The sequence below is a fragment of the Schistocerca nitens genome, chromosome 7, assembly GCF_023898315.1.
Source record: "Schistocerca nitens isolate TAMUIC-IGC-003100 chromosome 7, iqSchNite1.1, whole genome shotgun sequence".
NCBI lineage: Eukaryota > Metazoa > Arthropoda > Insecta > Orthoptera > Acrididae > Schistocerca > Schistocerca nitens.
In genome coordinates this window covers 168,814,094-168,841,044 of record NC_064620.1, presented here as the reverse complement: position 1 = coordinate 168,841,044, position 26,951 = coordinate 168,814,094, and the positions used below count along the sequence as shown (strand labels likewise).

General features: G+C 39.1%; 1 protein-coding gene across 1 annotated transcript in view; it reads left to right on the top strand.

The window, feature by feature from the left end:
* LOC126195522 (ATPase family AAA domain-containing protein 2-like) overlaps window positions 1-25,004 on the top strand; it is a 57,773-nt gene extending 32,769 nt beyond the window's left edge. Inside the window, exon 6 of the mRNA XM_049934149.1 lies at window positions 24,889-25,004. Coding sequence (XP_049790106.1) covers window positions 24,889-25,004 — 116 coding nt within the window. The remainder of the gene's footprint in view (window positions 1-24,888) is intronic.
* The last annotated feature ends 1,947 nt before the right edge of the window (window positions 25,005-26,951 follow it).

The window sequence follows — 26,951 nt, the reverse complement described above, 5'->3', positions numbered from 1 at the left end:
CCCACCAACGGCAAGGTCCATGGTTCATGGGGGGACTTATCACTAACACAACATAATACAGGGTATACATACCAGGTGTACTGGTATGAAATGAGCGTTTTTTTGTGAAAATGAAACACTAATTTGGAATTGAAAAGAAATAAATATTTGATTCAAAGTACTGACCATTGCTTTCTATACATTTTGACCACCTTCGTGGCAGTTTGTGGACACCACACCAATGGAAATGATCGTCTTTTGAAGCAAACCAATCAGACACCCAATTTTCGACTTCTTCGTAGGAATCGAGTGTTCCTCAGCCAATGCATGTCCCATTGATGAAACCAAATGGTAGTCAGAAGAGGCCAAGTCTGGTGAATATGGCGGGTGGGGTAGCAGCTCCCAGCCAAGTCTTTTGATTGTATCCTGAACCAGTTTTGCTTTGTGTGCTGGTGCATTGTCGTGTAAAAAAATTACTTTGCCATGTCTTCTGGCCCATTCTGGTTTTTTTTTGATCAATGCATAGTTCAAATTGATCATTTGTTGTCTGTAGCAATTAGTATTCACAGTTTCACCGGGTTTTGGAAGCTCATGATACACCACACCTTTCTGATCCCACCGAACACAGAGCATTGTCTTCTTGCTGAATCGATCTGGTTTTGCAGTCGATGTTGATGGTTGTCCCGGATTAACCCATAACTTTTCCTGTTTAGGTTTCTTAAAATAAATCAATTTTTCATTGCCAATAACAATTCGATGCAAAATTGATTTTCTTTCATGTCTTTGAAGCAAAATTTGACAAATGGTTTTTCGGTTTCCATCCGTCTTTCATTCAATTCATGTGGCACCCATTTTCCACATTTTTGGATCTTTCCCAGAAATTGTTTGTTGTGCAACATTTAGCATTGCTGCCATTTGCTTCTGACTCAAAGTATCATGTTCATCCAATATTGCTTGCAATTCGGCATCTTCGAACTTTTATGGTGGTCTTCCACATTCTTCCTTTTCTTACATCAAAATCATTATTTCTGAACCATTGAAACCATCTTTTGCATGTTGCTTCTGATAGAGCATGATCACCATATGCCTTGACAAGCATTCGATGCGACTCTGCACCACTTTTTTTCAAATGAAAACAAAAAATCAATGCTTTCCACAAATCATCACTTTCTGGTACAAAATTTGATATTGTTAACATGATGAAAACATATGATGTTGTTTGTTCCATAACTTGATGTATAGTTGTATACTAAATATCTTTGACAGATGTCATTAAAAAAAAAAAAAAAAATTTTAAGGCTCATTCACAACAAATCTTCCCTATCGACACATTTGTATCTTAATGCTCATTTCATACCGGTACACCTGGTAAAGTCCAGAAACACTTACAATTATTTATTGCACAAGATTCAAAGATTGTACAGATATCATACATATGTCATTTTGAAGAGAAACGCTGAAAGTTTTTTTTCATGTATATGACCCCAGTGTAGATTGGTAATTTGCCGATAGTTGGTGCTAGTCACAAACATCGACAAATTGGCCATGCTACAGAAAGGGACAGCTGTTTCATGAAACAGCCTCCCTGATCACCAGGTTCCCGGGCTTTATGTACACCCTGTGTATATAGATAACACTGGAGAAACTTTTTCTAAAGTATTCGCATACTAAAGTATCCTGCTGTACAAAATCACATGAAGTTGAAGATCGAATGTTTCTGATTCACTTATAAACTGCAGATAAGATAGGAGAAGAGTTTGACTGCCTTAGGGAACATGGAAACTGAGACAGACAGCTGGGGTAAGCATTATCGCCACATAATGAATCCTGCACAGAATGTTGAACCCCCTACTTGCTATTTGCATGAGAAATAAGCCCCAAACATTACATCAATGCTGAGATTTTGAATCACCAAGAAATTGCACTCCAACAGTTGTCCTGCCAATTCCACAGTTAATAATACCTCTCATTTCACACTCTTTGATAGCTTTCCAGTAGCAGCTATAATTTTTGTTCCAGAAACATTCATCACAGCTATGCCCTCTGTGTTCTTAATAGATTAAAAAAATGACTGTGAAATGCCATTTAAATCACTATAACATGTATACCTTGTACACCTGCTGTTCAGTCATTCCACATCAAGAGGACTAGGGGTCCCCACTTGACCATCTCCAAATCTAATTAAATTTGGTGTGAAGGTTCTATATGGTCTTGGATGGTTGTATACCAAATTTCAGTTGAGTATCTTCAGTGGTTAAAATTTTAGGGGCTTTTAAAGAGAAGCTACTGTTCTTTGCATCACATACGAAGGTGCAAATGTGCCAAATTTGCTCGGCTTTTTTATAAGTTCTAGGAAACATTGGGTCATTTGCTTTAATATACATAGACAACCTTTTATGCTGAATCACACCATGGCAAAAATTAGGGTTTTAGCCACACTTAAATATAGATACAAGCCTCTAAAGCGGCTAAAAAATTTCTTGCACTATTCTGAGAGCCAAGGTTGACCACTGTTACTTTTCATATGATCCAATCACACCAAAACTTCAGAGAGTTATTCCAACCTGTGATTTCTATGCATGGATCAGATATAATTAACATTGGTTGCCTAAATGAAAAGATATGCATCTGCAAAGGTATCCAAAATTTTCTAAGGGCAAATATTAGGGAATTTTTGGGGGGTAATATCTCAACTGTGTCTTGTTCAATCCTTTCTTTCTTGGCACAGCTGGGAAGAGCATACTTGAAGCTTGCAAAGCTATATTGTTTAATTTCTGGGTCTTGCATATTGATGAGTAAGAATACATTTCAAAAGTTATTATTTTAGTACTTCGAGAAGATAGAAAAATGAAATATTTTGCTCATGAAGCTCCATAATTAATTTGTTTTTATTCCAGCATATAAATCAGTTTCAAACATTAATTTAACATGTAACATAAAGGCAAGTACAATACACAACACAGCAAATTTGCAAAACAAAAAAACTAAAGAGTCAATTCCGTGTTTGGTTAAACAGTTCTACAATTTTGTTAAGACAGATTGTGGACAACTGTATTGTCTTCCTGATGCTGATGTTGATGGTGCTTCTAAAGTTATGAAAATATTTTGCTCAGGAATCCAGCAGGTGTCTTTAGCAGTTGGCCAGTGGCGGGAACAAGCAGAACTGTATAGGTGCATGAACTTAACATCTTGTTGTTCATGTGAAACTTCACACATATTTCCAACCCACCAAAAATTGTCATGCATACATGCAACATATTGTCCTGGTAGTAAACTCACAGTTGAGTGTACTGGAATTTCTTCATCTGCTTCAAAGGTGTGAACTGGGAATGCTGTTGCATCATTGGAAACTCTGCTTGCTCTGAGCTGATTACAATTAATTTGCTTAAATAGATGATTTTCCTCTTGTTCCAGATATTGAATGTCCCATGGCAACCTCATTTCTTGGTCAGGCTGATTTTTTTTAAATCTCTTCTTTTGGTACATAAAAAAAAACTTTATGCCTGGAATATTATTGAGGGGGAAGTTCCTGCTGGTTATACCAAACAACAGCCATTAAGTAGTAGATCATTTATTCACCTAAACACATGCAAGGATCACAAAAAAACTGAACATGGCGGAGCAGCCCAAAGACAATGCTCAGAGTCCAAAGATGATGCTCAGAGTCCAAAGACGAATGCATATCAGTGCTGGTGTCGACCTCATCGGCGCCACATAGCTCCCCCCCCTCCCCCCCCAGTATGGAGTACTCTTGAGAGGCTGGGGGAAGGGGAGGGGGGGGGAGGTGACTAAGGCGTCGGCAGGGGTGGTCCGCAGGAGCTGGACCATGGTCAGCTCTACAGCGTCGTTGGGGAGCTGTGAGGGTAGATGTTGTGAAGGAAGGTTCGGCCACTGAACCTGGAAGTCGTTGAAGTGAGCCTGGTGTTGTACTGGGCATGCTGGTCATGCGGCGACAGGTAGCCCGGCAGTTTGCGGGTGGAACGGAGCAACGACGATGATGTTTCCGGTGGGCGTGGCGAACACGCAAAGCATGTCCAGGTTGACGTCAGGCGGGAGGGGAACACATTTCACCAGGTGGCAGGGAATGGTGGAGGGTGTGTCATGAGCTATGGATGAAGAGAAACACACGATGAACAGTGTATAATCACGCAGTATTATTGAGATGTCATGGATTATGTCCAGGGGGACAGGCACAAACATCTCGAGCAAGGGCACGTTCAAGAGGGGGGGGGGGGGGGGGGGGGGGAGAAACCTCAACGGGGAGAGGCAGGCGATGGTGGAGAGGTCGAAGGGCCCGGCGAAGGGCCCGGCAACGAGGGTGTGATCGTAGGTAAGCTCGACGTGGGGAGCATGTGGTCACTCGATGGAGTGTGTGAGACTGGCGTAGAGGGCGAGGTCGGAGGAGAGCTCGACGATTGCAGCTGGAAGACATTCGATCGTGAGTGTAAGTCCGACGTGGAGGGAGTGGTTGGAGTGTCGTGAGCGATGACAGTGAGTGGCGTGGTCGTGGCCTGAAGGGGGGAAGAAGAAGGCTCAACATGAACAGGCTTAAGTCTGTTGAGAGAGACTGTAACAGGTGAATCTTTCATCTGGATGTCATAGATGTTGGCTGAGCGCCAGAGAACTCGGTACGGGCCGGTATATGGAGGTTGGAGGGGAGCACAGATCGCGAGTCTGCAATTGTCCAGAGATTTCGGGACGTGAACCTTAGGGCGGGAATGGCTGGCGGGCGGAGGGATATGGAGGTTGATGAAGTGGCATCTGACGCGGTCCACGAAGGAAGGTAAGTCAGACTGAGGGAGAGAAGCGGAATGGCTCACAAGTTCGCCAGGGATAACAATGTTCTGGCCGTATACGAACTCGGCTATTGTGCCTTTGCGGTCTTCCTTATAGCTCGCACGAATGCTGAGAAGCACAAGGGGAAGGGCCTCCATCCATAGAGAGTCGTGGCATTGAAGAGCCGCCCTGAAAGTGCGGTGTCAGCACTCGACTAGCCCATTACTTTGCAGATGATATGCTGTGGTATGGATGTGCTGGATGCTGCAAATGTTACAAATCCCATTGAACAGGGCCGACTCAAATTGTCTGCCCTGGTTAGACGTGATGATAGCTGGACATCCGAAATGCGAAATCCATGACTCGATGAAAACTCGAGCAACAGTTTCTGCCATAATATTGGGGAGGGGGACAGCCTCGACCCAGCGAGTTGTTCAGTCAATAGATGAGAGAACATAATAAAAGCCGTTAGAGGGGGAGAGAGGGCCTACTATGTCAATATGAATATGCTGGAAACGCCCAGGAGGGATCGAAAAGGTGCCAAGGGGGGGTGAAGTGTGCTTGTATACTTTGCATCATTGGCCATTGGCACGCGACGCAGGAGTGTGCCCATTGCTAGCAGTCCTTGTTGACATTTCTCCACACAAAGCGCTCCACTACGAAGTGGACGGACCCATGAACACCGGGGTGGGCTAAATTATGCAATGCATTAAAGACAGCTCGACGGAGCGTGGTTAACCGGTGAATAAGTTTTGACATTGGTGGGAATAATTACAGAATTAGTGATGACAAGATTGTTTGTTGGAATGAGGAAGCAGAAGAAATGGGGAAAACACACATATTACATGGAATAATATGATGATTCCAAATTTATATAAAAATTTCATTCTACTGCTACTTTTTGATCTCACGCTTGAGAAACTGGAGGATGTGAATGAAATGTGTAACTATTTCGTAACATGAAAGTTTTTGTTTGTAGTAGGCCTAATAGGCATTTGATACTAGTACTTAAAAGTTAGTGAAGTATGTTCTGTCATGTTTTTTTATGTAAATGAGGTAGACAAAAATGACCATTTGCGCCAAAACAGTCTCGCTTATTTGGCGCGTGTTACAACTGCTGCAATATTAGGAAGGCCTATTTCATTTTATCTAGCAGAGTGACAAAATAGATGTAGTCAAATCGAGAAACCACACTAGTCGTGGGTACTATTCGTATTAACAGCTGTTTCAGTATTAGACAGGCAACAATTTGAATTTTCATGTAGCAAAACGTTTGACGAACTTTGATGAGGTAATAGATTCTTTTGCAGAAAGGAAAGCACGCCGTGTAAAGCTGCAGCAAGCTTAGAGAGAGAAAATAATGGGATCTAAGGATTGAAGAAACGTGTAGTTTTGCTTGTCGTTCATCTTTACTGCTTTTACGTTTCCTGTATTTAATTTTAAGTCACACAAAAGAAAGAGTTATTAGCGAAAAGGGCAGTAAGAAGGGCAAATTTTGTGAAGAGTTCTTATTCTCCCGGTCGCACATAATCCCATCCAGTATTAACTGAGTTTTTATTTATTTATTTATTTATTTATTTTTTTTTGGGGGGGGGGGTGTATGATGTCAAACTGGCTGACTGGGAATAGGAGAGGCACCACAGAATGTTTTAATTTCCACTGTCCTGAGTATAGGTTTGATGGCTTCCATTACAAAATTTACAGGTTTGAATTCCACACAGCGAAATACAGTGATGTGCAATAGAAGAATGCTGGGTGAAGAGGTGTGGCACTGCCCTTTGGCACACTTAAGACCAAATGACATTTCATACATTTCCTCGAACATATATGTTTCATATAGCAAACTCTTCTGAAAAATGTGCGCTACAAAATGAAAATATTTTTGAAAAATCTTTTTTTCCAAATTTTTGACATCCTGTCTCAAGCGCTTGAGTGGGAGGGGGTCTCGTGCCACTATCAAGCTTTTTCCCTGGTCCGGAAATAGCGTAGATTCGGGGCTGATGGACCGAATGCAGTCATGTAGCCGTGGATGGGCCACAAACAATTCCGATTTACAAGGTCTTCCATTCCTTCGTGGAAACTTGTGCTTCTCTGATGGGTCAAATTTTGTTTCAAAAACAGTAGACCCCATTTTGTTTTCATGTGAGAATGGGGTGTCTGCATGCTTTGACAGTCCTGTGTCACAAATCCTGTGTCTATCACCTCTACCTGAAATCGTCAAGGACAAAAGCACACATGACACTAACATAAAAATGGTTCAACAAGCAAAGTATGTTAATGGTGAGCACATAGTATAATAGCACGAGCATAGGAAGAAACACTCATAGTTGACAATAAAATGTGTAGCTTATCAGTATCAGTGCTTGTGCTTTCTTGTATCTTCGACTAGTATTACTACTATCAGACTGAGACTGGCCACTGTCATGAGTAACGCTAATACAAACGCTCTGAGGGTTTTTAGTGCTACTACCACCTCCATAAAATTCCTTAATAGATTTTTGTGACATTGTGCAGTATCACACTTAAAATAACAAAATGGTAATAATCGTATACAAATATAAGCCATGACCCTTGGATCGGTGGACACACATAAAGGGGGTGAAAAGTTAGGTACTGAAATTTAAAAATGATGCTATAACTCATTAATTGTATGTGTCGCATGTAATAGGAATCAATGTAAACATTATTGAACATCTATATAGTGAATTATGAAAGAGGGTGCAAATCAGACCTTAAAGCAATACTACAGTTAAATGGAAGAACATTAACATCACAAATAACAAACAAACTTGCACAATTCATACCAAATCGATTGTGACTGATGATTTATTAGAAGGAAACTGAACAATGTTTGTGCCATTACATGTAACATTTGTGATGAAAATTGTATGAAATGTAAAGTATTCAAATCTCGTTTTCTGTTTACAAATGCTTTTCTCACCAGCTGTGTAACAGGCAAGAATGAAGCTGCACTTGCAATATATTAATAATTCTTGCCAGAAGCGACTGGATATTTTTATTTGCTGCTGTTTTTGCAACAAGTTTTATTATAAACATGGACTTGCATTATAGCTCTGTACTTTTCCTTTTGTAAGCTAACGAATAACATTAATATACTTCCACGTTATGATAGATAAAAACATCTCAGTATTTACTGTACAGAGAACTAGTTCCCATTTCTTTGCGTACTATTATTTGCTGAAAACCTTGTTTCAGTATCTTGCACAGTTTATAATACGTTGTGTGTAGTGACTTGTCATGCTGCACTCTGCGTGGTGTGCTCAAACTTAAAATGTGCGGCCTATCACTAATACATACAATCCATTTACTCGTCACTGGAAAGATACAGCTTGACTACCACAATAAAAAATTACCTCGTTACGTTAGCTTCAGTTAGTGTGCTGCAATACATGATCTAAAATGCACAAAACTTGAAATAGCCAGTGAGGTCATTCTTCATCACAAATACTTCAAATTACATTCAATGACTTATGGTACTTCATTTAAAAACATCGTAAAATATGTGCCTAATGACAAAATGTAGCCACTTCATTGCCAATCATGAATGTTTGGCTATAACATAAAAATTTTATGAAATCACATGAGAAATGTCAGCTATAATATGTCAACTTTTTATGAAGACACATGAAAAACGCTGCATAGCGAAAAGAAAAACCCCACGCAAATTCCAAAAACAGTATTTTCTTAATTTTTGTGTACAAATAGTAAAACGTTTTCTGAACAAACTAATTTCAGAATAGGACGTAGCCTTGCCTCATTTATGTAAAGCAATGATCCGTATGCCTGAAAATTCGGTTTCCGCTTAGGTTCTTTTGTGTTGCAGGGTGAGCAAGAGTTTTCCACAAACAGTCCGCAACAATAATACCACGTCTATGAGCCAGGGATAACGGATTGCGATACTGAGTCTGGATAATAAATCAGCGTGTATTCCACTTCAGGATAAAAGTACCTATAATGCCTTAGTAAATCGAGGGCTGTTTTCAGCGTGAAAGACATTATCTAATCAATAATTGCCAAGACTGATAAAAGAGTGCATTGCCATCATTGCATGGTTCACTGAGAAATGTGGCCCCTAAATAAAGCAGCATGTGTCATATCATGAATGTATTACATATTCCTAAGGGATATAAATGGGTGATATTCGTAACTAGTCAAATTAATAAAAATTTTCATACTGAAATGTGAATATAGTGCGTGTCATGAACTATGAACTTATAACACTTGCTATAAAGTAATGTTTTGGAACATATGTCTCACTTTTCTGATCGTGCAACAGCAGTGGATTTTCTCTTGCTGTGGAATATAAGGAGATCTGAGTACACTCTTGAGGCCTAATTTCAGGACAAGCTGCAATGGTTATGGAGGGATTTTCTTTGCAATGCTACACCTAGCTTAAACACATGCGTCAAAATACTAGTTTTCTTGCAGCTTACAAGAATTATTCCATCTTAGTTCTCGATACCATGTTATATGTACAGTAATGGAAATAAGTATTCACACACTAGAGCGTGGAAAAGTAAACTGCCTTTATTGACAATACGAAATCAAAAACACTAATTGGATATGCACTATACACATTGGCCAGTGGCCAATGCAGCTATGCTGGTATACTCGTATAGAACGAGAATGAACAAGCCTTTACAAAACAAAATACAAAAATGTCTGCCAAGTTCTCTACTGCGCTAGGAATTAAGTATTCATACACCAACAGAAAATGACACTTCTAACAAAGCCAGAACATGTTTAATACTTCGTATGCATACCCCGATGTCATACCTTCCCATTCTCGAAGGAGAGCCTCTTTCAAAGAGGCCTTACTATGGATGTCATGTTTTCTCACTCGTGTTTCCAGCTCACTCCCAAGTGTTTGATGGGATACAGGTCCGGACTCTGAGCTGGTGTTTTAAGAGTGTGTGGAGTGATGTAGAGCAACCACAGCCGGACATTTTGCGCTGTATGTTTGGGATGTTTGGGATGTTGGAAGTAATAATTTCTAGGAAGACCCAAGGCATCAACACTCTGTTGTAAGTTCTGTTTGAGAATGTTCATATATACAAATCTGTCCATGGTACCTTCCACAAACACTGATTTTCCGACACCAGAGGCTGAAATACAGCCCCATACCATCACTCCACCACATCCATGCTTCACCGTGGGTTGAATGTTGTTTTGGTCGAGGTCTGTATTTGGTCTTCTCCTGGCCAAGATCCTACCATCATTGTGCATGGTATTAAATTTGCTTTCATCACTAAACAATACAATATCCCAGAAGTCTGCTGTCTTGGATACATGCTGTTTCGCAAATTCCATCCGCCACTCCCTGTTCTTTTTGCTGATGTAGGGCTTTTGTCTCGGGACCCTGGCTCTGTAGCCCAAACAATTGAGAATGGTTTGAACTGCCCTTGGAGTGATGTCCTTTCGGAAGTGGTCATGTACATATGCGAATAGTGCTGACGCTGTCGTTTTCGGCTTTTTATTGATGATTCTTAGTAGCATTCTGGTCTCTCTTGTTGTAAGCTTCTGTGGACGACCATGTCATTCACTGTTTATTACTACATGTCTGTCCTTATACCGCTTAATGATAGATTGCACTGTTGCTCGTCTTCGTCCTGTGATGTTCGCAATTTCGGCATACGACTTGTTTTAAAGATACTGGGCAACAACGATGTTTCATTCCTCAATGGTCGTTTCCTTTCCCTTGCAGCCCATTCTGCTGTTCCACGGTACCCATGTCCGACATGCTGTTGCTTCACAGCCACCACACGACTACACAAGTGTGGCATGCACTCCGGGGCTGCGTCAGCTATTTGTTTGGTTCAAAGTAGTCTGCCGTATGAATACATTTTGCCCTGTCATAGACCGTGCAGAGTGTAACATATTTTATTTTCCCAGAATAGATTCATGGCACACGGGAAGCTTCATTAACAAGACATGGTTATCTGATGCTGCATCATCATACTTACTCGTATCAGAGCTTAGGTGATTTACTATCCCAACACACCATCGTAGTTTGTCACCACTTGCTGTATGAATCCTTATTTCCATGATTGTATGTCATCTGTGTCTTTCTGTAAGAGTTTAACTTATATTGTTACATAGTGATTATCAACACCTTTGTTGATTGAACCTCTGCTTGCTTTGTTGTAGTGGTAGTGGATACTTATTCACTGACTGTTGTTAATTATTTCTGGAAGTCTTCTTTGCTTTTTCCTGCTTGAACCCTTGAGGCAGACGTGTTTGCCACTGATACGGATGGTCGAGCGAGTTCTGATTATTCCAGTGTAGGTCAGCAATATTTTATCGCTTCTGTGTATTTGAAGTCCCCTTTAACTCAAAAGCATTCCCACTGTATCGGAAGTGACTGACATCTTTTTGCAAATGCTTTCGGGTATGTCATAGCCCCCACCCCCTTCCCATAAAAGTCTCACTGAGAAGTGTGAGACTATAATTATGTTTATGTTCTTCTAAGAACCACTGAGAACAATCAGTATTGAGCTAGGAGATTTATGACAAATAAATGACATAAAATAAATACATGCCATTCACCTCCAAGGTTCACTCATAATCACCTCGAAACTACAAATCAAATGTGTGTCTTTACCTCTGTGTAGAAAACTGGAGTAAAATCACTGGCTACACTGAACACGTTTCACAGTCGTTACCAGAGCAACAATGCTTAGCGATGTAGCTATGGCCTGAAAGCGTGGTGGTGGTGAAGGGAGGGAAAAGAGGGGAGTGTCAGAATACTGCCTCTCCTCACATTTAGGTTATCATGTTGTTTTTATTTTCTTAAATTTGGTATTGTTCATGGAGTGTGGCGGGCATTGTAATAGCGGTGAGCCAGGTCAGGCGTACCGTCCACTGTTTGGGCGTTTTGGGGTGATGTTTATCATTTTCGATAGACCGTACGTGGCTTGTGCTTTGTGACTGCGAGACTAAAATGACCAAAAAAAGTTTTGCACCACCTGCAAATTTGCAAACTTGTGTCAGCTTAGATTCAAGGGGAACCGAAGAATAACTAATTGTGGTGGTGGCAGTACTTGTTTTGAGCAATATATTATTACGCAGGTGCAGAGGCTAACTATTAACATTGTAAAGGGACAGCAAAACCAATGTTTTCTGTCAAGATTTCTATCTCAAGCTGGCGCATCTTGCCCAAATTCGGCCCACTGGCCACTCTAGTTCGTCTATACGATGTAGACAGCCCAATCAGTCTCAACCACTGTTCAAAAGTGCTATGCAGAATTTGTTACATATGCGTACAGAGGCTGTCCTTCATTAGGAGTCAGACTGAAAAATAGGACAAAGGGAGAGGACAGAATGTAGTAGCTGCTATAAGATGTTAAGATGCTTCAGTCAAAAGCAAAAATTGCTGCCAACAAAAACATTGATCCCATATTTTTTGACAGCAGCATAGTTTATTCCCTGGCTTGGCCTATAGATCACTATAGAACAAATGAAACCCTGCCCCACATCTCCCAGATTTTGAAATGGTGGGGGAGGCGGGGAGTGACTGCCCCTCTTGTATGGCATTGTCAATAGCTCATTTCTACTAAACATTTGTTCTCTTTTTCCTCGTGAAGATACCTCAGACTTTTAATATATATTGACTTTAGTTCAAAAGTATCATTCCACAGGGACATGAAACGAAGACGTTTTTGCTATGTTTATGTGGCAGTAAGATTTGTACCATATCCTACAATAGCTATTTTGCTTTGAAACAGTTAAGGAAGAAAACATTCAGTTTATCTGTCTGATTCCAGGCTATTATGTCACAAAGACTGGAAACAGTGAGAATGCAGCAACCTTGCATAATGTACTTGCCGGACATTACTGAGTGGTGGAATATGGCTGGTGATCTGGTGAGGTCAATATTTCTGAGAGTGATGAATTGTTTTGATTCACGTACAGAGGTATTGTTGCTGGCAACAGCACATGTACCATATACTGAACTGCCTGATTCTGTGAGTATAACAGATTGGTCCTAAATGTAATCCTACATAACACTAATTACTTTAGAACTGTACTGTAACAGTTCTTTCCTCAACTCTTGAAAATAACCATTATGATAATGTTTGAAATTTCATCCTATTTATCAAATACTAAAATTTTTGGTCATTGAGTGAGCAAAGAGAGTCTGTGTTTAAACATTCTGCTCATGAGTGCTTCTCAACTTAGACTCAAAATCTACACTGTAATTTTTCAACCTTTCCAGAGAAATAGTCTTGTCACAGCAAATACAGGTTGCAGCCTAGAGGCAGATGACAGCATATACAAATGAAAATTGTTAATAGTGAATTAAGAGATGATGTTTACAGATAATCTACCATGATTATATGTAAGACTGCCACATTGTTATGTAGTACTGCAAGTACAGTTGGCAAAAAGTGGTACTGTGTAATTTGTATAAAGCCTTAGATGTTGGTTTTTTGAACTGCTCGTGATATATATGAGTGGCTGTTAATAGATGTATACTGTATGCATGGATATTATTTTGTGTTTGGTTTGATACTTATAAATACATTAGGTGGATTCCATGGTGACTCATGTTACATTTTGAAATCAGTGGTTAATTATGTTGACTTTTTATCCATCTATAAACCAATGTTTTCTTTTGTAAATCCTTATCATACATTGTGTTATTCAGGCAAAAACCTTGAATTAATATTTAAGCAGTGGAGAGCACTAAAATAAAGAACAAGAAAGTAATTTATATTGCGACTCGTGTTACAGATTTGGGACATCCTGTTGCTAATGAACAATTTAGGTCAAAAGTGTCCTCAAACTATTAGGAGTATGGATCTGGTTTTGGTCACAGGAAATGCAAATTAGGTTGGCAGTCAAATGACACAGTTACAGATTTCCAAAAATATTTATACCATGTAAAATATTGTAATATATTGAAAAAAGCATGTGACTCAATGTTACGTGACTCATGTTACTTGCTACTTATTGTTGGAAAAAGTTTTTCCTGTGAGCAGAGAAATAAAAATATAACATTATTTACCAAATCAGATAAACTTAACATCAACACTTCATTTTTTAAACACTATGAAAAATTATAAGAGCATGACACCTGGGAAAATAAACTGTAAATTCAATTAAAATTCAGAGAATTGAAAATATCCTCTTGCATTGACAACACCAGTTGGATTAATTTTCTTTAGAATTTTGTCCTGTGTGTACAGTATTTCATCACATTTTGCAGGCCATTTCCAGTAATGACCAGCACACTCCATTGCACTGATTAGATAAGAGTTTCCAAAAATTGCATGTACCTCTTCAACATAGAACTTACCATCATATTCTGCTTTGTACCTGTCTCCAATTTTTACACTTTCTATAGTCTCTTCGGCATGATGATATGCAGCAAGGAAATTCTTTGGAGACAGCAGATATGTTTGTAGTACTCCGGTCTCGTAGTGAAAGCAGTGAATATTTTTATGTTTGGTGCTGATGGTGCTAAAGAAAATATTAGAGCCAGATTGAGTTCATTTATCCCTTCAGTTTCATCAGTAGACATATGAATAACCTGCATAGTTGTGATACATGCAGCTGCCTGAGCAAAAGTTGATGCATCACCTACTATGAATTTTCACCTTTTTACTGCATTCCACATGTGCCGTTCCATAACTGCACCAATTCCATGTACAGCTCCTTTAATGTGAAATGTAGCAAAAAAGTTACAATAGATTCCTACATTGTGGAACAATTGAAGTTGAGGAACAGCAGCAATAATATATTTGTTTTTAAATTGTGAGGCAGGTCCATCTGACCAGATTGAAACTACCTTCACATTTTCAGGTATCGTTGACAGTACCTTGCTAATGTATGCAATCACAGTATCCTTGGAATGGGTTAAGTTGTCTGAAATAACAACAATTTGGTGATGAGAACCTGAATGACACAGTGACACAGTGAAAATACTATCTTGTGCTTGTGCCTGATGTGCACTTTGCACCACATCTTGACAAACAAAAGTGTAATTTTCAGCAAAATCAATATGCAGCAATGCGAACTCCTTAGAATCTTGGCTCAGAACCATTTCATTTTGCTGAAAATAAGATGCAGACTGAGCTTTCTTTGTATAGCAATGAAGAAGAAACATAAGAATTATGAAAATTACATATTTTACTATATCAGCTGTAGAGCCGTCTCCTTTGACTTTAATAATTTTAGAGCCAGTTTCTTCCGTATTCTGAACATACCATGATAAATTCACAATTTCTAGCTTGTCAATTTTATATGATTTGTTGAAACGTTTACCATTCTGACATGTGTTTCATTCATTCTGCCAACAAATCTCACTGGGTGGCAGGCATATGATAGCTAATACAAATGTGTTGCTGTAAGCTGGAGTATTATCATGTTTCTTATGAAGGCTGCTGATAGCTTTCATGAAATTTTCATAGTATTTACACAAACATGCATTATGAGGTAGTTTGCTGCTTAACTAAACATATGGTGGCTGTTTTTCTGCAAACTTATATTTCTCAATATGAACTTCAGGGTGTTAATGTTTGAATGCCTCATACATCTCCACGATGGACATGACTAAGAGATGAATATGAACTGTCTTCTTCTCATTATTTTCTCTAATGAATATTGTGTTCTTCCTGCCTGGTGACCGGCGACTAACATAGTTGTGACAGTAGAAACCAATTACCTATGTTTAGTTTCACAACAAAGTCGCCTGTTTTGTAGTCTGCTACCATGAGTTGGTGTTTCTGAGTTTCCATATCATGAATTCCCACACAAGACACTGCACAGCTTACGAACAACTACGACTTTATGCTGTGGTGAAGATGGCAAGAAACGATTGGCTTGAGCTGTGGCTTTACCTGGAGCACTATGTGACTTATATGGTGACAAGCCAGCTTTCCTAGGCTGCTGATCTTGCATCTTACTTTGCCTATGTTTTCTAACACTCCTCCTAGTTTTGGCCCTTATTTCTTCTAATGACAATTGTTGCTTATGTTGACTCAACTGTAGGAACTTTTGTTTGTGGTTCTGTTGACTTTTTCTAGCTTCTTCCAGATGCGGCTTCTTAAATTATTTATACTTTCCTTCACTCTTTAAACTTTCTCTTCTTTTCTGCCCTACTGATGTTAAGGGCATCCTCTTTTTTTAACATTAAAAATATATATCTCTGACTCAGATTGCCTGACTTATGTTAGAAATTTAATTTTATGTTTTTGCAATATTGGTTGAAATTGGGAAGTTTTATCAGTGATATTAATTACACTTTCATGCAAAGGAGTAAATTACTGAAGAAGATAAAGTTAGCTCTTACATTCCTCTTAATATAAAAACTTAATTACATGAAAGTGACTCATGTTACATTAAAGTTCATACTGTTGTATTGCATTAGTTATCCTAACATATAATTTACATACTTCAGTTTTATACTGTTTATGTGATACATTAGGGTATGTAACTGTAATATAAATAATGATATACTAATTATTACCTGCCAATTAGTTTAAATGAATGTCCAAAGTCTCCAATAATTCACATTCTTGTCACATAAAAAACATATGGCCTTATAAAAATGCCCACAAATTATGGATGAAAAGCAATAATGGGCAACAAATCATTGTTGCCACACAATAAAAATCTAGCCTTTTCAAACAATATATAAAATATACCAAATTTTGAACTTTTGAAAATCATGTGTGTCCTACTTTACACAGAATATCCCATTAGATTTTAATAAAATAAGGGAAATTTTTTCTTGTTAATGGGAATTAACGCAAAAAATTAAGTTAATAGCTTTAAAATTCAGTTGGTATGTATTATTCTTTCTATTTCTTTTATTATTATCTTTCTGACTACTAAGGAGGAATGAAATACTTTTAAAATGCTTTCAGTTTGAACACGATCCTTTGACACATTTTGTCCTCCTCTGGCAATCGGGCCAACCACTATGCAGTACCGCAGTATACTAACTTCAGTATCTTGAAAATTTCTGGCAAATTAAAACTACTATATGTGGCAGTCAAAGACTATAAACTGGAAACTTACCTTTCATGGCCAGTATTGCTTCTAACTCAGTTAGGTACAGTTCACAGCCCTTACTCATAGTGTAATGTTTGCCTGCCTTACTTTTTCGTTGATAGTCCTCGGTGTTGATGTACTGCATTGTTATACTGGCTGAAAAATGGGTATGGAACTTCAACACTTGACTACTAAATGATGTAGCTGACAGTTGCACAGTTACTTTTCACAGTTCTTTAATTTCACTGTTCACAACCCCACAATGTTACAGAATTATATGGTCAGTTCACTATTGGTTAATGTTTGATAAGCCTCATTAATATTTTGCAGGCAAAATGTCAGTATACTGCTACAACAGTTTACCGTTGAACATCTATGAACAGTAAAAAACTAACCATACAGTTCTTGCCGAATAATATGCTACATGTGAGACCATTGAACAGACACTGTCATTGGTTTAAAACATGGCCTATACATGTTACACTTATTTCAAGGTTAAGTTGATGCATTGTTGTTGATCTAACTAGTACAGGTTCCTCATCTGAATATTGGCTGTGGACTGACTGACTCTCAGGACCAAAAATTGGGCCTTTATATATCCTCACAATAATAGGTACTGACTATACTTTGTTTGATGTTTAATTTACAGAAATTACAATTAAAACATAACTCATTCAATTAAGTGAATATATCAAAAAATTCCTTCTTTTTAACAATTTCTTCTTCTACAAGGGTTAAGCCGAATCATTTATTTAAATGATGAAATTAACAGGCATAGTTATACAAACAATACTTTTGACAAAACTGGTAATTACTCTGAAATTAATTAAGAGCTGGATTTGCCAATATATTTTTGAATAGAGCCAAATAAATACTTTAAGAATGCTAGTAGTTCTTTTCCAAATGTTTATAATTAGTACAGAATTTGTATTTGTTTATTAAGTCAACAATAGAATCTAAGTCACAAAACAATTACTGATTTCACCCTATAACAAAAGATAACTAGGAATAGTCAAAATAAATTAGGAAATTAATTACATTCATAATACTAAGCACAAAATTAGACCTGGTGGTATATTTCTTAACACTGAGGGCCAACCTTTCTCTTTTATGAAAATGCAGGTTATACTCATGTATGTTAATGGTAATTAGACAAAACTGAAAATAAAATGAATTTAAGGAGGCAGATGGCAAAACAAGAGAGGCAGTAAAGAGATTCCAGCTTGCTCCATCACAACAGCATCCCTTCATATGAATTTCTCTGTTTTGTTGTGTATTTTGTGATAAGTTCATTAATTGTATAATTTATTTGCTAGGAAAATGTAAATATTTATGAGTGTATTATGAGATTAAACCTGTGAAACGTGCATTGAAAAAAGTCTCACAAGATGAACAACATGTCTGTGGGATCTGTATATAGTCAAACAACTGGGTGCTGAGGAGATATAATATTTTATTTTCTATTGTATAAGAAATTAAAAGAGCTGCTGTACTCAGTAAAAAACAGTTTTGGCATCAGGTTTCCCAGAATTTATAATATTCTGAGTGGAACTGCGTATACATTGGTCAGTCCATGCATACAATTAAATATAAACATTTGGACAAATCAATAATTACTGAGTATGAAATTATGTTTCACCAAACTTCAATTTTAATGTGTTTGTAATACACTGTACATCTTTGTGAGATTATGGCTTAAATTGTAATCTTGCTCTGCTATCTTATGAACTGTTACTAATTTGTTTATTTTGGGTTCTTGCACTTGATTTGGAAGGTTAATTATAATGGTTAAGGACTGCAGTTGACTCAGCAGTGACATTGTGGAACTCCATATTTTTGTTCCTCTATTATGGATATATTTCTGTGGTGCAACATCGCAATGTGACCTTGTGCTTTCTGTTATGGAGTTCAGTTTCTATCCAAGCTAAAATGATATGGTTGATTCCATAACTATTTTTCTTTCAAGTAAAGTTATATCTTCAATAGATAGGGGAAAGCAAATTATTATTTTTGGGGACTTCAATATTGATTCACTGAAAGAGTGTAATAGGAAGAATGACCTGGAAGTCTTGCTCAGTTCTTTCAGTTTGACATTTGTCATTAATTTTCCTACTTGGGTAGTAAAGGACAGCAGCACATTGTTAGATAACACTTTTATAGACCAAGATAAGTTTAAAAACATAAATTCTTGTCCTGTTGAGAATGGCCTTTCTGATCAAAGTGCTCAGCTAGTTGCTGTATATGACATAGTCCCATTCAGTAATTCAAAACTACCCTCCAAAGTTGTGCGATCAATTAATGACTCAACAATTAGGAATTTCAGGGAAAATCTTCAGCAGTTAGACTGGGATGAGGTGTACAAGGAACTTGACACTAATTTAAAATATAACTTATTTCATGATACATGTGTAGGAAAGTAGTTAAATCTAATTATAAGAAACCATGCAAAAAACCTTGGCTTACTAAAGGAATAAAAATATCTTGTAACCACAAAAGGGAACTGTATCTAACAACAAGAAAGAGTAATGACCCAGAAACAGCCAAATATTATAAAAACTACTGCGCTTCATTAAGAAAGGTTATTAAAAAGTCCAGAAGCATGTGCATCATGTATGAGATTAATACCTCTGATAACAAAATCAAAACAATTTGGAATATTAATATAAGGGAGATAGGGCAACTGAGAGTACAGGATGATGGAATTACCATCAAAGCGAATGAAAACTTGAAATACAATAAGATGGAAGTCAAAAACATTTTGAATAATCATTTTTTAAATGTTGTAGAGAAAATAGGACCTAAATGTTCATTAGAAGAAGCAAGGCAGTTAATGGAAGAGGCATTACCCACACAATTTGATACAATTGAAATTACACCCACCTCTCGTTCTGAAATGAAGGAGATAATAAACTCTCTCAAGAATAAAAGCTCACATGGAATTAATGGCATTTGCAGCAGGATAATAAAAGCTTGTCCCAAGAAATAAGTGGGATTCTTAGCCACATATGTAATAGCTCTCTGAAGCAGGGTATTTTCCCAGATAGACTGAAGTATGCCATTGTTAAACCACTGCATATAAAAGGGGATACGTCTGATGTCAACAACTACCACCCAGTCTCTCTTCTGACTTCCTTATCCAAAATTCTTGAAAAAGTAATGTATTGTACAGTAGCTTCACACCTTTGTAAAAATATAGTTTTAACAAAATGTCAGTTTGGTTTCCAGAAAGGTTTTTCAACAGAAAATGCTATCTATACTTTCACTAATGAAATATTAAATGCTCTGAGTAACCAGACGTCACCAGTTGGGATTTTTTGTGATCTGTCAAAGGCTTTTGATTGTGTAAATCATGGAATACTTCTAGATAAGCTCAAGTACTGTGGTATGAATGGGACAGTGCTCAAATGGTTTAAATCAAACCTAACTGTAAGAGTGCAGAAAGTTGAAATAAGCAGTTCACATAATATGCAAAAAACTGGTGATTTCTCAAACTGGGGAACATTCAAGAATGGGGTGCCACAAGGTTCAGTCATGGGTCCTCTGCTGTTCTTAATATATATTAATGACTTGCCATTCTATATTCACGAAGATGCAAAGCTGGAACTTGTTGCCGATGATACAAGTATAGTTATCACACACAACAGACAAGAATTAACTGATGAATTTGCAAACGATGTTTTTCAGATAATCATGAAGTGGTTCTCTGCAAATGGGCTCTCATTAAACTTTGACAAAACACAGTACATACAGCTCCACATAGTTAATGGAATGACCCCATTAATAAATATAGACTTTGATCAGAAATCGGTAGCTAAGGTAGAATAATCAAAATTTCTAGGTGAATGCACTGATGAGGGGTTGAACTGGAAAAAACCCACTGAAGATCTGCTGCAACGTTTGAGTTCAGATACTTATGCTATTCAGGTCATTGCTATTCGGGTCATTGCAAATTTTGGCGATATACATCTCATTAAATTAGCTTACCATGCCTATTTTCATTCACTGCTTTCATATGGCATCATATTCTGGGGTAACTCATCATTGAATAAAAGAGTGTTCATTACACAAAAGCATGTAATCAGAATAATTGCTGGAGTTCATCCAACTTCAGACACTTATTTAAAGAGCTAGGGATCTTCACTGTAGCCTCACAATATATATATTCACTTATGAAATTTGCTATTAACAATCCGAACGAATTCAAAAGTAATAGCAGTGTTCATGGCTACAACACTAGGAGAAAGGATGATCTTCACTACTCAGGGTTAAATCTAACTTTGGCTCAGGAGGGGGTAAATTATACTGCTGCAATGATGGGGATCTGAACCATTGTCTTCCCAAATGAAAGCCCTGTGTCTTACCACTGTTCTATTTTGGGTAGGCAGCAAATGAAGTACAAACAAGGTACAAAAAATAAAATAAAAATAAAAAATAAATTCAAATGGAATGACAGATATTAACCAGCAGGTGAGAATTTCTCAGACACAATAATAAAAAAAAAAAAAAATGGCTCTGAGCACCATGGGACTTAACTGCTGAGGTCATCAGTCACACAATAATAAAAACATGATACAGCGTGCTGAACTAAATATATCTATTCATAAATGTCTTCGAGAGGATGTGATAAGGTATGGAAAATGTGATAAGAGAAACAACTGAAAGCAATGAAAATATGTAGAACATGAAATGAGAACTTATATTAAGTTGGTGCCTAATTTCAACAGTTATATTGTTAGGAGACACAGTACTTAGCAACAGAGAGGAAATTGTATAAGTATTCCAAGATGTGTTTAAAGGTACACATAGTTCAAGAGGTGAATTAGCAACACAAATTATAGCAGAAGTAATACACCTTCTGTTACTCCTGATCGGAATTTGACTTGCCATCACACCAATGTCTATTAAGAATGATAAGCTTATGTGAGGTGTAAAATGCAATTTGCAGCTGGACTGAGGATTTCTTGGTAGGGAGAAAGCACCAAGTTGGCTTAGATGGAGAGACGTTGACAGAAGTAGAAGTAACTGCAGGCGTACAATCGGGGAGGTATTGGGAACATTATTGTCCATGTTATACATTAATCAGTGTGCAGACAATACTTATAGCAATGCCAGGATTTTTGCATTTATCTGTAATTAAGTACTTAACTACCTGAAAACAATCCACAGATATGTAGTCAGGTCTTGATAAGATTTCAAAGTGGTGCAAAGATTCACAACTTGTTTTAAATGTTCAGAATTGCAGAAATCTTCTCATAATAAAGAATCCCATAACTATGATATCAATGAGTCACAACTGGGAGCAATCAACTCATACAAATATCTGGGTGTAAAATTTAATGAGTGTATGAAGTGGAATGAACACACAGGGAAGGCAGGCGGCAGACTGCAGCTCATTGGCAGGATAATGGGAAAACACAGTCAGTATACAAAGGAGATTGCTTATAAATCATTCATGCTTCCTTTAGTATCTCCATAGGCACGACAATGCCACTGTCAGCATGGATACTTCAAGGGCCATTGGCAGCTCTATAATAACTGCAGAACAGAATCCCATGAGAGACAGTGAAACTTGCTGTGGAAGTCAATTTATGGGGAGCAGAGAGTCTAAAAAAATGTAGAGACATGCAAGGGAATGAACTTAGCCCATGGCCAGCTTGTACGGCTGAGTACAGGCCAAAACACTCCACATGAAGTGTGAGTTGAGGTCCATGGTGGTTGAACTTAGTGTCAGCACAGGCCTACTCGGCTTACTGCCGCCTGTCCATACCATGTAATGTGTGCACCTCCACGACAGGTTTCTGCACTGTTCTGCTGCACTGCCCAAGCCAGATCATCTGCCTTGACCACAATGTCTGCTAACAGGAATATAAAATCTCTCCCCACTGAAAAGGCCATGTAGAGCTGAAAATGGCCAGGCTTGGGCTGCGACCTCTGGTGCAGAACCAGAGAGGGCACTGGAGTATTCGATGATGGACCAACCACCAAAGGAGGCAAGGTCAACACCACCAGTTCCACTTAAAAGTGGAAGGACACAGAGGCTCAGGCAACAATGGGTCCTTGAACAGCAGTGACGAGGCCACCTCCAACGGTGAAGGGGCAGGGGTGGTGGGGGGGGGGGGGGCAAGTGGAAGCAAAAAAGGGTGGGTTGAAGTCCATGGGCTCCACATCAGCAGGTGCAGGTGCGAGCCTGACTGGGGCCCAAAGTTGCAGGTGATGGGAGCATTGACAACTACTGAATTTTGTGACCCACCACAACACCCAGCAGCCACCCCACTGGCTGAAGGACTATGTCCAAACAGCGACACTGGGAGGGAAACACAGTTGGCCATGGTGGTCCAGGGCATGTGACTTGGTGCAGCAAGTCCAGGAGACCCTGTGTCTGGCACCCATTTAAAAGTTCCACCAGACTGCACTTGTCGACCTGTGTCGCCTGGTATGTAGCCAGAAAACTCAACAACACATCTTCATGGGCAGAGACAGGCACAGAATTCTCCATTTGGGTCCTGAATGTATGCACAATGTGCGCCAACTCAGAGTTAGAAGCCGAAAGAAATGGTGTTGTACTCAGTTCTTGGATACCGCTGTGAATGCAAAAGTCTTCAAACTCCTCTGACACAAACTGCCTACTGTTATTGGACACGAGGGTCATAGGGGATCCGTCAGTGGTAAAAATAGCCGACCACATGATTGGTGGCAGTTGATGACATGAAGGATAGCTTGGTTAAGTATGAGAAACTGGACAATGGATCGACCACCAACAACCACATGTTGCCCAGCAATGGACCAGTGAAACTGATGTACGAGGTGCAGCTAGAAAAAAACCGGACTGATGCTGGAAAAAACATTTATTTACAATTATTTACAATTTCATGTTATCTCCTTCAATGTACTCTCCTCCTCGGTCTCTACACCACTCCATATGAATTTTCCACTGTTCGTAGCAATGCTGCAGATCATTTTCGGTAAGTCCATACATTACTTCCGTCGCTTTTTCTTTTACTGCTTCAACAGTCTCAAATCTAGTTTCTTTCAAAGCTGACTTGACTTTAGGGAAAAGAAAAAAGTCACAGGGGGCCAAATCAGGTGAGTGGGGTGGATGATCTAAGATGGGAATGTTGTGTTTTGCCAAAAACGTCTTCACTGACAACGCACTGTGAGCTGGGGCATTGTCTTGGTGAAGGATCCATGACTTTTTTCTCCACAAATCGTTCCATTTTCTCCGTACTCGCTCACGTAGGGTAGCCAGGACGCTAATGTAGTAATGCTGATTCACTGTTTGTCTCTCTGGTACCCAATCAATGTGCACAATCCCTTTGATGTCAAAAAAAAAAACAATCATCATTGCCTTGAATTTCGATTTTGACATTCGTGCTTTTTTTTTTGTCGTGGAGAACCAGGAGTTTTCCAATGCATCGATTGGCGTTTAGTTTCGGGATCATAAGTAAATAACCACGATTCATCGCAAGTAATAACATTTTGTAAGAAGGTGGGATCACTTTCAATGTTTTCCAGGATGTCAGAACAAATCATTCTTTGGCGTTCCTTCTGTTCAATTGTGAGACACTTTGGAACCATTTTTGAACACACTTTGTTCATGTTGAAACTTTCATGAAGAATCTGCCTAACACTTTCCTTGTCAACTCCTGTTAACTCAGACACTGCTCTGATTGTTAAACGGCGATCTTGTCGAACAAGTTTACCGATTTTTTCAATGTTTGCATCAGTTTTTGCTGACAATGGTCTGCCAGTGCGAGTGTCATCACTGGTGTCTTCGCGGCCATCTTTAAATCGTTTAAACCACTCAAACACTTGTGTTCGCGATAAACAATCATCGCCGTACACTTGTTGTAACATTACAAACGTTTCATTTGCAGATTTTCCTAGTTTGAAACAAAATTTGATGTTAACACGCTGTTCTTTCTGTACACTCAACATTCTCCGACGCACAGACAAAACGTCAACTACTTAAAACAGACGCCACGGGCAGACTGAGTGCAGGAGGCAGATGAAACTCGAGCAGTAGGTGGAGCGAGAGTCACGTGACAGGCCACGCGACTTTCAGCCTTATTGCATTCGTTTTATTGTTTCACCAGTACTAGTCCGGTTTTTTTCTAGCCACACCTCGTATACCATGTCCCAAGGGTGCTTTGGGACCAGCCAAGGACAGGAATGGTGCAACAGCTCAGCCTTGTTCTGTGCACAGGCCCCACAAGGCTGCTCCAGAAGTTTGATGTCACGTTCGATCACCAGCTTGTAGACATGATGTCACACTAGCCCCTTCACATGAGTTACAACCCACTGTGATGCATACAGCAACTGGAGTATGCAAAGATGCAATGCCAGGGGATGACCACTCAGCAGCGTTGCTCCTCTGTGCCAAGCATGATGATCTCCTGGACAATGTTGAGTTGAGCACGTAGGAGAAAAATGTAGTCATGTTGGATCTGCATTTGAAGAGATGTTTTCCCGTTAACCCAACTGGACAGCCAAAACGGCTTTCCATACAAGTGGGTCAGAAATCATGGTGGCTGTGACTTCTTGTGCTGTCAGCAGAAAATCTGACAGGGTTTGCAACAAGGCATAACCCAGTGCAAATAAGAAAGCCTCATGCTGATAGAACTCCGGATAATGGCACACTGGTAGCCACGGCAAAGCATTGGCATAGCATGCTTTATCGTGGAGTAGTAACAAATATCATAGCAGTAGTTACTGAGAAAGAGGGCCAACCTTTGCAATTGGTGGGCAGTCCTATCTGGCAGCTTGGAATGAGGACCAAATAAGAAAACCAATGGTCTGTAGTCGGTGATGAGGAGGAAGCTATCACCCATATAGGAAAACATGGAATTTTTTTTAACGCCAAAATTAATAGCAAATGCCCCCTTTTCCACCTTTGAATAATTATGCAGTGCAGTGGAAAGCATGTTCAATGCATAAATGATGGGCTGTTCAGTGCTACCCATGTCAAGCTGGACAGGACAGCATCAATGCCATACTGGGACATGTCACAGGCCAGGGTTAAAGATATATCTGGCATAAAAGAAGCCAGGCAGGGAGCAGAGCACAAATATTACTTGAGAGGCTTGACAAACTTAGTGCCCTTCTGGTGAAGCTAGTTAAGAAGCTGGCAGATGTGTCCCAGGCAATGAACTTAGCATTATACAAAATCTAGCCCAAGAAAGACTGGAGCACCTTCAGGTTCTTTGGCACCGGCAGATTAAAGATGGTTTTGATGTTTTCATCCATAAGGATGAGGCCATCTTTGCTAAGCACATGACACAAAAATACAACTTTGGGGAGCAAAAGACTGCACTTCTCCATCTTGGAAAAAAGGCCATTCTCCAGGAAGCACTGGAAAATGACTGAAGGTTTGGTAGATGCCCCTCTTGAATATGCCTGCTACCCAGATGTCATCAATGTAACTGATGTAACAGGGAATGTACTGAATTAATTGCTCCAAGTACCATTGATAAATTCCAGGCACAGGTGGCATTCCAAAAGGCAAGCAATTAAATTGATAAAGCCTAAAAGAGACGTTGAAGACAAAGAAAGTCTGAGAAACTGCATCCAACAGCAACTGCAGGAAGGCATCATGCAAGTCAATGCCTAAAAAATACTGGTCCCCCAACAACTTTGTCAGCAATTCTGCCTGCCCTGGAACTGGATATGAATCTGTGACAAACTGCACATTGATCATCAATTTAATATCACCACAAAGGTGGTCCACTGACTCAAAGAAATAGGAAAAATGACACCTTGATCCTGCCTGCAACTTGGTCTATACCTTGTCACATGTGGTGAAGGGAATGGGGCAGGGATGACAAACTTTAAGTGCCACCCACCAACAGATTAAGAGAAGCATGTGCCTGCCGGCTCAGAGTATTTTAATATAGCGGGCTGTATGATCACATTAAGGAGTCACAATCATGAAAGGGAATGGGCTGAGATACTAATTGCACATTGTCAAAGGTCTGGAACCCAAAAATAGAAAACGTGTCTAGACCAAAACTATTTTGCACCAATGGTGAATTGATTGCTACTACACAAAGACAGGTCCTGTTTACTATAAGATACCTGACATAGTGTCTTTTGCAACTCTGGGCACCTCAAGAGCCTAAATATGTTAAAATTATTGAGGCAGACCGTCACTGCCGTGTCGACTTGAAATCCAGTCAGTCACC